We start from the raw sequence: 12963 nt of genomic DNA on the forward strand, positions 1-12963 counted from the left end.
GTTACTTAGATCTGAAGTAAGCAGGGGGAGTTAGATGCCCATTTGGTTCAGCTCCACTACTGCCCAAAAGATATGTAACACGTTTTAGTGGTGATGGTGATGAGAGAAGGGGTGCTCAAGTGATATAGTCTAATTGGGAGACAGTGGGCTGAAATTTAACCTTGGCTATACCAGTAAAACTGGATGTGTCATTTTGGTTGTGGGTCTTAGCATTTGGAGAATGGATAAAGTAAAGTAAACTGATTTTTCCTGAGCCCAGAAGTTGTGATGATGATAAACTGAGATTACGCAAAAACACTCTGAGGTGATGATATCATATGAATTCAGGAAATCTTGACTACTTGGAAAGGGAATTAAGAAAATGAGAGAAAAGACAGAGACATACTATGATGAAGCCTCACTGCTTTGTCAATAATGTATCAGATGAAGGGAGGGTGTGTTCTGTGAAGGCTTTTCTTACAAGACATGCTTCCATTAGCACAGTGTGCTTTATGAACTTTAAGTGTGTTGAAGGTTTGGTCTGAACAATAGATTTAAATTCTACTAAAGCACTTTTCTCATCCTAATTTAAAATGGTCCCGTTCCAACATGATTTCACCACTTTCTGTTGTCCTTCCTCCCCCATTATTTTTTTAGTTGGCTGATTGCAATTCTGGCCCAACTCAACCCTCTCTTTGGACCGCAGTTGAAAAATGAAACCATCTGGTACCTCAAGCATCATTGGCCTTGAGTAAGAAGACCTGCTCGCCAGTGCTCAGTCATTGAGGTGACTATGCCCTTGACCTTTCACATCAATGTTGTCAATCGGTCAGCTAGAGTTTGCCTGGACTTTTCCTCATTTTAACACTTGGCAAGGGCAGACTGCTGAAAGCAAACACAATCTGAATTGCAGAAATAGATTTGGAACTTAGGCCATTCACTTTTAGCAAAGGATTTATCCATAAGATTCTTTTAAATTGTATTCTTACCCAGCCAGTTAAATAAATTATGTTTGCATGTGGTCTTTCGGACACAGATCAGGAATGTGACTATGTGTACTTGGTATTTTGAGATTTAGCAACTTTAAGTGGCTGACAGATTTTAGATGAAGGGCATCTGTGAATGCTTTGGACAGAGAGAGACAGACGCTTTTTGAAAATTGGTCTCAAAATTGCAAGTTTCATTTGCTTCTGAGGATCAGGGAAGTAAGGAGTGGTGTAGTGGAATGATTTATTCACTGGCCAAGAGTCAGAAAGCCTGTCATTTCATTTGTTCTTCAGTCTCCATTATTACGTTAACTGGAGGTTAGCGCTAAATGTTTGACTAGATTCAGGTTCAGCTTTTTTGGCAAGGGTACTTAAGTGGTTCTGTGAACTTCATATTGCCTTATATCAGGAGAGACGTGATGTCTGGCTGTCTGGTCGTTAGAGATGCCAAGGTGATCAGTGGGTTCTGGTCCCTCCAGGTGTAAAGGTCTCTGTCAACCTTTATCCAGTGATTGTATCCATTGATGATCTTAGCCTGAATGAAGCATTGCAGTAGAAATTGCAAAAATGGTGATTTTCTAGTTTTTGTTATTACTTCCATATTTGATTAGGTGAAATATTTCTATAAAAAAATGAACTTTTCCTGGACTTCCCTGGTGGTGCAGTGGTTAAGAATCCTCCTGCCAATGCAAGGGACATGGGTTCCATCCCTGGTCCGGGAAGATCCCACATGGCACAGAGCAGCTAAGCCCTTGCACCACAACTACTGAACCTGTGCTCTAGAGCCTGCGTGCCACAACTACTGAGCCCGTGTGCCGCAACTACAGAAGCCCACGTGCCTAGAGCCCATGCTCTGCAACAAGAGAAGCCATCACAGTGAGAAACCCGCACACCACAATGAAGAGAAGCCCCTGCTCGCCACAACTAGAGAAAGCTTGCACGTAGCAACGAAGACTCAACACAGCCATAAATAAATAAATAAATATTTTTTAAAAAATGAACTTTTCCTTATCAACTAGAGTTATTTACTAACCTTGAAATGTAGATCATATAAGAAAGATGGGATACACACTTAGTTTTTTTCTTTTAATTTTCTTTTCTTTCTTTTTTTTTTGTGGTACGCGGCCCTCTCACTGTTGTGGCCTCTCCCGTTGCGGAGCACAGGCTCCGGACGCGCAGGCTCAGCGGCCATGGCTCACGGGCCCAGCTGCTCCGCGGCATGTGGGATCTTCCTGGACCGGGGCACGAACCTGTGTCCCCTGCATCAGCAGGCAGACTCTCAACCACTGCGCCACCAGGGAAGCCCTCTTTCTTTTTTACTTTATTTATTTTGGCTGTGTTGGATCTTTGTTGCTGCATGTGGGCTTTCTCTAGTTGCAGCGAGCAGGGGCTACTCTTCGTTGCAGTGTGCGGGCTTCTCATTGCGGTGTCTTCTCTTGTTGCAGAGCATGGGCCCTAGAGCATATGAGCTTCAGTAGTTGTGGCACATGGGCTCAGTAGTTGTGGCACACGGGCTTAGTTGCTCCGCGGCATGTGGGATCTTCCCAGACCAGGGCTTGAACCCGTGTCCCCTGCATTGGCAGGCGGACTCTTTAACTACTGTGCCACCAGGGAAGTCCCTCTTTTAGTTTTCAAAGTGAGTAACTTGGTGCCCAAGTTACTTCTGGGGTATTCAATGAGGTTTTCTTTTCTTTCCTTTTCAATTTTAATCAATTAAATGTTTATTATCCTTTTTATAAAGTTCAGTTGTTCTTTCTTTGGCCCTGTGGGCACCTGTCTAGACTGGCTTCTATGTTCCTTTGATATTAGTCTTTGATAATTTTCTTTCTGGCAACATCAAGGTGTCCCAGACCTCTCTTGTATGTTTCTTGACTTGGAATCAGCTGTTCCTCTAATAACTTTCCCACTGAAAGGATTCCCTGGTTCACTAGTCAGTCCTCAAGCCCAGTTGGCCCTGTTTTTCTTTCAGTGGAAGTGGTATTTATAAACCATGATCTGATTGCTAGGTGCATTCATTTCTGTTGGGGTGTTGTTGCTTCTAAGCCTTTACAGTGGACAAAGCCAGGAAGTATGGATTTTTAAAAAGAAAAAAAAAATCACGGGTTCATGTCAGTATTTCTAATTCAGATTTAACATTACAGGATTTTCATTTGACTTCTTCAGTTTTATACTTGAATATCATTCACATATGCTGAAAATCTTGGCTGCTAAAGACAGTAACTTAATTACTTAATTTGATTATCATATAATATATATAAAATAGTTTCAAAATTACCCCAATGTAACTACTAACTATAAGGTTATTGAATGCAGTTTAGGATTTCTTTGCTGCTTTATTTGTTCTTAGAACAAATAAAGAACAACATGCTGTTTTCTGTGGTTACTTTAAATTATTTCCTCTGGTGGTTATCAATTTGTTATACAGTTAGGTTAAGATGATTTATTTTGTGTTCAATTTATAGTAATTTTTTCTTTTTTTTGGCTACATTTTTTGGAATATGTAAAACATTTCCAGAGTCAAAATTTTAAGTAAGCTATATTCATAGAAGCCTATATCCTTCCAGTGTTTCATTGTGCAGAGATAAGCAAATACATTGTGTGTGTGTGTGTGTGTGTGTGTATTCATCCTTCCCTGACACACACAGCTGTTACAGAAGAAATATCATATTACATATGCTATTCTGTACCTTGCTCTTTTTCACTGAACAATATATCCTATCAGTGTATAGAGATCTTCCTTAATTCTTTTTATAGCCATTGATATCCTTTTGCATTATTTCCAGTCTTTTGTTATTATTGATAAAGCCACAGTGCCATCCTGTGCGTATGACATTTTGTATTTTTACCAATTTTCTTTAGATTAGAGTCCTTGAAAATAGAATCTCTGTGTTAAAGGTATAAATACTTTTTCCAGGTATTACTACATGCCCTTCTATAGGGATTGTACCATTTTTGCATTTCTACCAACAATGTATGTGAATTTCTATTTCCTCACAGCCTGGATTTTTGCCAGCCTGATAGGTAGGCAGCCGTTTTTTTCCCTTAGAGTTCTGCCTGCCTAAAGGGGTTTTGATTCCCTTTTATATAGATTTTTTTTAAAAAAATCTGATTTATATATATATATAAAATCTCCCCGCCCCCCCTTTTTCCCCATCAAGTTCTGTTTTATGTCCTTCCTCTTAACTACAGTGAATGTTAGGTGGTGGTATTGATTGGGGTTTAAAGCTGAGAACCTCAGGCCTCTCAGAGTGAGATCTTCATTCTAGCATTGCCTTTCACTTACCTTCTCTGAGCCTCATTTCCATCTCTCACTATAAGTAAATGGGGCCCACAGTGAATAACACTGTGTGTGTGGATCTGGTGTCATTTGCCCATTCTTTTCAGTTCCATGTGTCTGTAACCTGAATGATGAATTCCTAATGTTTGCACTCTGGTCCACAGCACAAACTAGGACTGCTTGAAACCCTTATGTTAACGGTTGTTCCTTTAAAAGCAGAATGGCAGGAAATAGAGCACAGCCAGGCAGCCCTAGTTGTGAACATCATGTCACATTGATTCCATGTTTGAGGTGGTGATTGTGGTAGTACTGTACCTCTAGTCCTATGGAGTTATCACATCAGGAGATCTAATCTAATCATAACATTGGAGCAAACAGAACTCTCTTTTTTAAAAAAAAAAAAAAAATTTATTTATTTATTTTTGGCTGTGTAGGGTCTTCGTTGCTGTGCGTGGGCTTTTCTCTAGTTGTGGCGAGTGGGGGCTACTCTTCATTGTGGTGCACGGGCTTCTCATTGCAGTGGCTTCTCTTGTTGCGGAGCACGGGCTCTAGGCACGCGGGCTTCAGTAGTTGTGGCTTGCGGGCTCTAGAGCGCAGGCTCAGTAGTTGTGGCACATGGGCTTAGTTGCTCCACGGCATGTGGGATCTTCCCGGACCAGGGCTCGAACCCATGTCCCCTGCATTAGCAGGTGGATTCTTAACCACTGCACCACCAGGGAAGCCCATAAACAGAACTCTTAAGACAGGACTTCACTTTTCTTGGTGGTAAAATTCAAAGAATGAGCTAAATTCCCTTTAGAGCTTTGAACTTTTACACAACTGTGGGATGATAAAGGAGTGCAGAAACCAGATTTAGGCCTGTCCTCAGCTGGTAAGGAAAGGTGTTCAATTCTGTATGTGATTCTTTAAGAGGCCAGATTTGGAAAGTAGGAGATGTAAGCCAGGCATGGTATTCAGCAGAGAAAAATGAGGAGCAGTCATGAAAGCTTTCAAATAATAATTCTATACAGATGAAATTGAACTGATCCTGAACAACACGGTTAAACAGCAAGCCGGTCTTTTGCTACTCTAAACACTTTAATTGCCCTGATTTTCTTTCATATGTTGATAGGCTGAGTTATAGCACATTATGTTTATTGGCTGGAAATCTTACCCAATACTTCAAAGAACTATGTTCTCGCCATCTCTGTCCCCTGCCAACCTTGGCCGCCTCTAGAGCCTCGATTCCTGAGATGCTTATGGAACTATCACATCAAGGTTGCTGTTTTTCCGATGTCCCATTTTCCTGCAGCTTTGGGGGTGTGATGCTTGTATGGAATCTCCTTGGAATGGCTTCAGACCAGTGTTCTGTAAGTTAGTTGGTTAACCGCATCATGGTGATATGTTTAGATAAGCCTATATGGTTTACCGCAGTCCTAAAAGGGCAGGCATTCTATTTTATTACAAAGTCTGGACCGGAGAGGAATACACTATTGGTAATTAGGCCTCTGCCCTGAGGAAGCTGTTTTTCTATGCATTCCAAAAATATTTGAGTGTCACGAGGTACATAGTACTGAGTGGGGATTTCAGAGGAGGCTGTGGACTCTGAAGGGGTTTGTGATCTGTTGAGAGGTTGGAACTAAGCCATACTTGTGAAAAGTTAAAACAGTGCAAAGTGTTTTATGGTTAAAAAGCCTGTCACAGTTTTCCCTGTCACCTAGAACCCATTTGATTGCTTCTTTCTCCTCTTCCTTGAATCCAGTTGAGCCACTTATGTCACTTTTGTCTGCCTGTCTACTCTGTTCCTCTGTCGGGGACCCTACTATCTGACCCAGTCACTGCGGCTCTGAATTACTGCAGTGGCTCCTCATCACGTCTGCCTGCCTCTACACTCAAGGTATCTACAAACCACCACCCTGTTTATCTTCCTGACATAGCACTTCCTGAAACACATCCTGCTTGCCCCAGAAACTTTGAGTAGCTCTCCGTGGGCTACAGCAGGGCTTTTTCTTAAACCCAAGGTCCCTGATTTTAATGGGTACGTGCCGCTTGGAATGCTGTATGTAACGTGTTGTCAGCACAGCTTGTCAGGGTCGCCAAAGGTCCCATGAGCCACAAAAGATGAGAATGACTAGTCTGCAGATTCTGTCCCACTTTCTAACTTGGTGGTCAAGGCCTGCCTAGTTTGCCTTCCAACCACCTTCGCCGCTCTCTGCACAACTTTCCTCTGTGACCTACTGGTTCCAGCCATACCATTTTCATGCTCTTGACCTAATTAGCTTTACTTAGCTTTTCCTGCCTCACTACCCTACCGCAGTCGTTAATGTAGAAGGCCGGTTAGTAAACACACTATTCAGCGAACATTCTGGTTTCTTGTCTCCACTCGCCCATTCTCAATTCTTTCTGATGTTTTCTCTGAGTGTCCAGCTTGCAAGTCCTTGCACTTCCTTTCCTGGCCACTTGGCTTCCCAGAGATCTCTTCTCTCCTAAATGTATTTAGCTCTGCTGTTTTTGCCTTGAATTGTGAAACACTCAGGCCTTTATAGGTTGCTTAAATACCTCTTGTAGTTAATCTCCTACAATAAATACATACCTTACCATGAGAGTAAAGAAGGAATTATTTTGCAAAGTTATCTGAAACGAAAAAATAAAGATAAAAATGAGACCTCTTTTTTGTTTTAAAAATATATATATTCACTCATCATCCTTCCCTGAACAGATTTCTTGATTCTAGCCTTAATATTTTTATCTTTTTTTTTTTTTTTTTTTTTTTTTTTTGCGGTACGCAGGCCCCTCACTGCCGTGGCCTCTCCTGTTGCGGAGCACAGGCTCCGGAGGCGCAGGCTCAGCGGCCATGGCTCCCGGGCCCAGCCGCTCCACGGCATGCGGGATCCTCCCGGACCAGGGCATGAACCCTTGTCCCCTGCATCGGCAGGCGGACTCTCAACCACTGCGCCACCAGTGAAGCCCTAGCCTTAATATTTTTATGTTGTCTTTATTCTCAGTTTTATCTGAAAGTAGCTTTGTGATTCCTTTATTTTACAAAATGAGAGCATGGACCCTTTGGTTGAGTTCCCCACCTCCACCCCAGAATGGCTATTTCATATCAGAGAGATGATTAGAATATGTGCTTCTTTAATTCACTCCAGAATCAAACCACAGGTCTTCGAGCATAATGCTCGTTCACATTAATCTTAAACTGGTATCACTGAGCTTGAGGGAAAATTATTCCCTCTTTCGGTGTGGTTTTTCAAAAGTGAAGACCTGTTTTCCCCTTCTGTGATTGTTCATTCATCCAGAAAGGCCTAAACAGTGAGGAAGTCTGACCATATGCTCTTTTTTTAAAATTTTTGGCTGCGTTGGGTCTTCGTTGCTGCACGCAGGCTTTCTCTAGTTGCGACTAGCAGGGGCTACTCTTCAATGCAGTTTGCAGGCTTCTCATTGCGGTAGCTTGTCTTGTTGTAGAGCGTGGGCTCTAGGTGCACAGGCTTCAGCAGTTGCAGCAGGTGGGCTCAGTAGTTGCGGCACGTGGGCCCTAGAGTGAGCAGGCTTCAGTAGTTGTGGCGTGCAGGCTCTAGAGTGCAGGCTAAGTAGTTGTGGCACACGGGCTTAGTTGCTCCGTGACTTGTGGGATCTTCCTGGACCAGGGCTCAAACCTGTGTCCCTTGCATTAGCAGGCGGATTCTTAACACACTGCGCCACCAGGCAAGTCCCCTGACCGTATGCTCTTCATAGGAACTTCACACACAAAACATTTGGATTCACTGCTTCACATATTCTCAAGTAAATTAATAATCTGCCTGGAACTCAGGTCTGTGCAGAGGGCTGTTCTGCTGGCCTAAGGAAGAGAAGAGAAAATGATCGTGAGATTAGAGGAAAGGTTTCATGAAGCCATGGAAGCAACCGGTAGCTCTGGTCATTGCCCCTACCTAGCCTGCTATGGTTATTTTCCTTAGTACGTGGTAAAAATGGTCCACTACATCTTCAGTTGACTGTTTGCACTGTCCTGCCCTAGTGGGTCCCCAGCAGTCCGGTGCTTTCCACCATGGAGGGCGGCTGGCCTGCCCAGCTTGCTCCAGTGAGATTTACCAGCAGTCTCATGTCTGCTTCTGGGCACTTTGGCCCCGGAGCCTTGGGAAACCCGCCATTTAATCTCCCGGCACTGGGGATTCTCCAGGGTGCGTGCCCACTGGCTTGGGAAATTGCAAGGGCCCGTGTGGTCTCCCTGTGGGCTTTGTGACCTCCAGCCTTCCAGACCTGCCTGCTGCAGCCGTGCCTCATCCCCACTTAACTAGCCCCTCACTCCGCCTGCACCTCCCTCAACACCCTAGCAAATGGTGGGCCACAACCAGCTTGTTTTCTTACCCATTAACTCGAGGCTTGTGTGGAAATCACCTCTTAAAGACACTATTTAACTTTCATTTTCTCTTTATTTTTTCTCTTTAACTTCAAAAGTAGCACATATGGCTTTATTTATCAAGACGTTATACAATAAGCTTTTGCGTGAAGGAGTTATGTGACCACTGTTAGCAGTCTGATGTGTGAAGATACCTATTTTAAATGTTTGCCAGCTCTGCAAAGGTGGTGTTGCAGCTTTAAGCTTCTAGAAGAAGAAATTCTCATTTGTCACCTACACTTGGGGTGGCAAGAACGGTGAGCCATCTCGAGTAGCAAGGAGCCTGCTCTTTAGGAATCTGACGCAGGGACCAGCTTGCCCGCCTGTGGGAGCGGAAGTGCAAATACAGATTCTTGAAGCCCAAGGGAACTTGTCAGGTCCCAGTGCAACGGGTCTTAGTCAGCTCCACTCTTCCTGCTTTCTGATACCGTCAAACCGGGACTTGGGATCCTCAGTTTAGCATTGTCCTTGGTAACTGGACTTATTGTCACAGCCCTGCAAAACCTGCCCGAACTTGCACATTAACTGAGCCCACTTTCATTTAGGGGGCATCTGTGTATTTAAAATTATTGGCCTGGTTGACTTTCTTGGTGTTACCCTTTTGTCCTCCTGAGGTTGATGGAAAGGCCCAGTTACTGGAACGGTTTTGTTTTGCAGGTCACGAAGAGAACTCCTTTAGATGCAAAATCACCTCCTTACCCAGGCCACCTTCCTTGACTCGCCCACTTTGGCTGTCAGCTGCCTTAAACGTTCCCACCACATTTGAATATCTTATTCTACAATGCAGTATTTTTTCCTGTCACCTTTTTTACACTTTGATGAATGATGTGCCTATTGAATCTGAACTGTGCTGCCTCTATAAAATGTTTATGTACTGTTTGGAGATAGAAAGTGCTGTTCTTTTGAGAAATAAGATTACTCTCTCCTTGGAAACTGTGGATTTGAAGATGGCTCCTGCCTGCTCACAACATGAGAATCAGCGAAGTGTTTAAAAACTATTACATGACAGTAAGACTCCAGTGGGGCAGTCAGTAGGAGAACATGTTCAGAGGGAAAGTCTGTCCCACCAGAATTATACCAAAGTATATTTTCAGGATGAGTTTCTTATTTCTGCCCTCCTTTGGAATAAATTATTTTTCTGCTCTCAATGGAAATCTGGTTTTGGTGTTTGTTAAGCTCATTTCTGTAAGCTTTTCTGTCTCTGGATAATGCCTTTTTGAAAAATGATTTTGTAGTCCACTGGCTGTGTAGTTTGAGATACCTGAGGAGTCTGGTAAGTACTGTTGTTAATCATCCGGTAAACACCTGAGTGCTTGTTGTAGCCACTGGAGGAATCAAAGATGTGGAAATTGGGTCCCTGTAAATTCAAGAGCTGGAATGCTATTTGGGGAGGTATATAATTCAAGGCCCCGTTTGACCATTGTCCATAAAAATGTGGTCATGATGCTAAGCAGGTAGAGGGGCGGTGCCAGCCACAGGGACAAGCAGGAACCAGCAGTTCCTTGTACCACCTCACTATCAGAAATAGGACTGAAAAATCAAGTGGTTAAAAAGCCTGGGACGGGAACAATAATTCTGTGTTTCGGTAGCAGGCCTCTCAATAATTCACTAACTTGGGGACTTTATTAGTTTTAAGAAATTTAAAATGAAAATGGATCTAAATTTTCACCAGCTCATGGCTCTTTGACAGCCAGCCAAGAATGGGTTTCCTGTTTTGCAGTTTGTGCTTTTCTATTCCTCCCAAACTATCTGAACTCATTGCTTTGCTATTCTTATGACCAAAGAGAGTTTCAAGTTGACATGACTCTCCTGCTTTCATTTCTTTCTTTTCCTTCATTTTGAACTTAAAGTTTTTCCTGAGAGGCAGCTCTGTACTTTACATTTCCAGCAAACAGGCCTCTTTAGCTAATTTCATGGAATCCAGAAAACACTGAAGATTTGATGTTGAGGGACCATAGTGATACATGCTAACCCCATCATTTTATAGATGAGGAATCTCAGCCCAGACAGGGAGAGTTACTTTCCCAGTTTAACATAGCTGGTCAGAGGCAGATGGGAGAGTAGGATCCGTGTTTTCTAATTTCTACTCTAGAGCACTTCTTCCTTGTACCCTGCCTCTCTCAGAGTTCCACTGGCCAGGAGCCAGCTCTGGGGCTCGGGTGGGAGGGAAGAATTATGCCTTTGTGGATGATCAAGCTGTCTCTCATCGGAGCAACTTACTTGATCCTTAATCGTTATTTGTCATCTAAGAAACCAATGCTGGTGGTTACTGTGGGTACATGAAAGGATGCCACAGTCTTTGAGTCCTGACCGCGGTCGGGGGAGCGTGACTTGAGTGCAGCTGTGTACCCAGATTCTTCAAGTCAGGCCCTACTGCCCATCATCACTGGCGGTCAGTCTGAAACCGTTCCAACTCCCACCCTGGACTGCTTCCCAGCAGACCACCATGGGTTTGAAGCTGAGCCTCATGTCGTCCCTAGTGTGGTGCTTCCCTTGAGTGTTGCTTTTGCCTGTCCCGAGTTCAGCACGGCATGAGCTGATAGGGAGCCTACATGGGTTCAGCACAGCAGACCTCGGCTGTGGCATGCTTGCAGCAGTGATGGAGGGCAGCTCTTGGGGGACCCTTCTCATTCACGATCGTGGTTTGACACATTTCTGATTTAATGGCATGGTTGAAGACAGAGGTCACAACCCTGGCTGATCCAGGTCCCTGAGTTCTGCCTTGTTCTGTCACTTTGTACGGATCCATTTTCGTACTTCTTGTTCGCTGTAAGACATTAGGGGGTAAACTGGATTACATTGCTTTTTGCACTTGGGCTTGCTTGCCATTTGGTGGGATCCAATTCTTACAGATGGGTAGGGAAGATTTATGTGTTGGCTCCGCTAACAGCAGTGGGAGACACAGGGACATGAGCACTGAAGGGCCTGGTGATGTGCCAGGGAGGTTTTGAAAAGCCTGCTCAGTAAACTTTCTAGGGAGATAAAAGGCCCTAATAAGGCAGCAGCTCAGGCCTGAATCTAGAGGGTTTTCTCCAAACCCTACTAGGACTCACTCCTAATGAGGCCTCGGTATAAAGCCTGTGAAGAAGAAAGGAGCTCATTTCCTAGCCAGATTGGAGATCAAAGGCCACCCCCCCCACCCTCCCGCCCCTCCCTGCCCAAAGACTGATTGCAAGCTCCTAACAGCCAGGTAAACTCAGATATATATTTTCTCCTCACCTCCTCCCTAATAATTGAACCATTTTGTTAAAACGACCCAGCATCTGAGATGGATGCCTGTGAATCCTATTTCCTTTGACAGTGCCCTTGCTCTAGTGCTTGTCAGGGCCCAGATTGGAAGGAGCACCATCCAGCGCTTTAAAAGGATACTGGAAGTGTTTCTCTCTTCCAAAGTCCTGGTGAACATGGTGTGGCCTGGGGATGATCATCAGACTAGGAGAAGCCCTAGCTTTGCAATTATTCCATCACTTGCTAGTTATGTGACTTGGGTAAAATCACTTAATATCTGAGCCTCAGTTTTTTCATCTATAAAATGGGGATAATACCTGACCATTCTGCTATGTGAGGTTGTTACCAAATGTGGTGGTGAAGGTGATTTGTAAATTATAATAATACACAAAGGGTATTTTTCAAAGAAATGGTAAAATCCCTAGGACCCACTGACAGTACTTTTCTATGAAGATAGGCCCCAGAGAGGCAGCCAGCTGATTTTTTTTTTTTTTAAACATATGGTTTCCCTTTTGTTTAGTCATTTGTACTTGGGTTACAGAAAAATAAAAGGCACACACCAGGATCCAGGCCTGATCTCTGAGCAGGGAGATGGATCTCTTAGAAACAATCATAGCATAAGTGTCTAGACCACATCCTTCCTGCCCTTCCAGGCTCTACCAGCTCATATACCAGAACGGGAGTATTTCTGGCATGCTTTTGAAGATGTAGTTCAAGGGTCATTGGTTTCTTTTAACATTCTTTTTGTTGTTTTCTTTAAACATATGATGTCTGTACTTTTATCACTGACCCAACAATTTTTTATTATATCTTCCTTTGGTGTTGCTTCAGAAGTGGCACCTTTTTGTTTATTTCTTCTGGCCAGTTTTTTATTTTTTTTTTAAGCACTGGTAGGTGTTCTGCCATGTGGAGGGAAATATAGAATTGAGAAATTATTTTAAACTGTTGCTCGGACTCATGGAAGATTTGGCCCTGGATTTCATCTTCCAAAAATTTGAAGTCAGTTGCTCCTTTATCAACTATATTTAAATTACATTTAAAAATATCTATCTGGCAGTTTAGAATGGTTTCGTCACCCCACCTCTCTATGCAAGAGCTCTCTTCTGTTTGGAGAACAA

The 12963-nt window shown here is 43.4% G+C and overlaps 1 protein-coding gene across 1 annotated transcript in view; it reads left to right on the forward strand.

Moving 5' to 3' along the window:
- The window catches only part of ATP6V0E1 (ATPase H+ transporting V0 subunit e1), a 34647-nt gene extending 24882 nt beyond the window's left edge, over positions 1-9765 (forward strand). Inside the window, exons 3-4 of the mRNA XM_022595098.3 lie at positions 637-766; positions 9275-9765. Of these exons, the coding sequence (XP_022450806.1) occupies positions 637-730 (94 nt within the window). The 3' untranslated portion in view covers positions 731-766; positions 9275-9765. The remainder of the gene's footprint in view (positions 1-636; positions 767-9274) is intronic.
- Positions 9766-12963: the final 3198 nt, after the last annotated feature.

This window comes from Delphinapterus leucas, chromosome 3 (assembly GCF_059928025.1).
Source record: "Delphinapterus leucas isolate spDelLeu-1000000601 "Yukka" chromosome 3, BTC_Dleu_Yukka2, whole genome shotgun sequence".
Classification (NCBI taxonomy): Eukaryota; Metazoa; Chordata; class Mammalia; order Artiodactyla; family Monodontidae; genus Delphinapterus; species Delphinapterus leucas.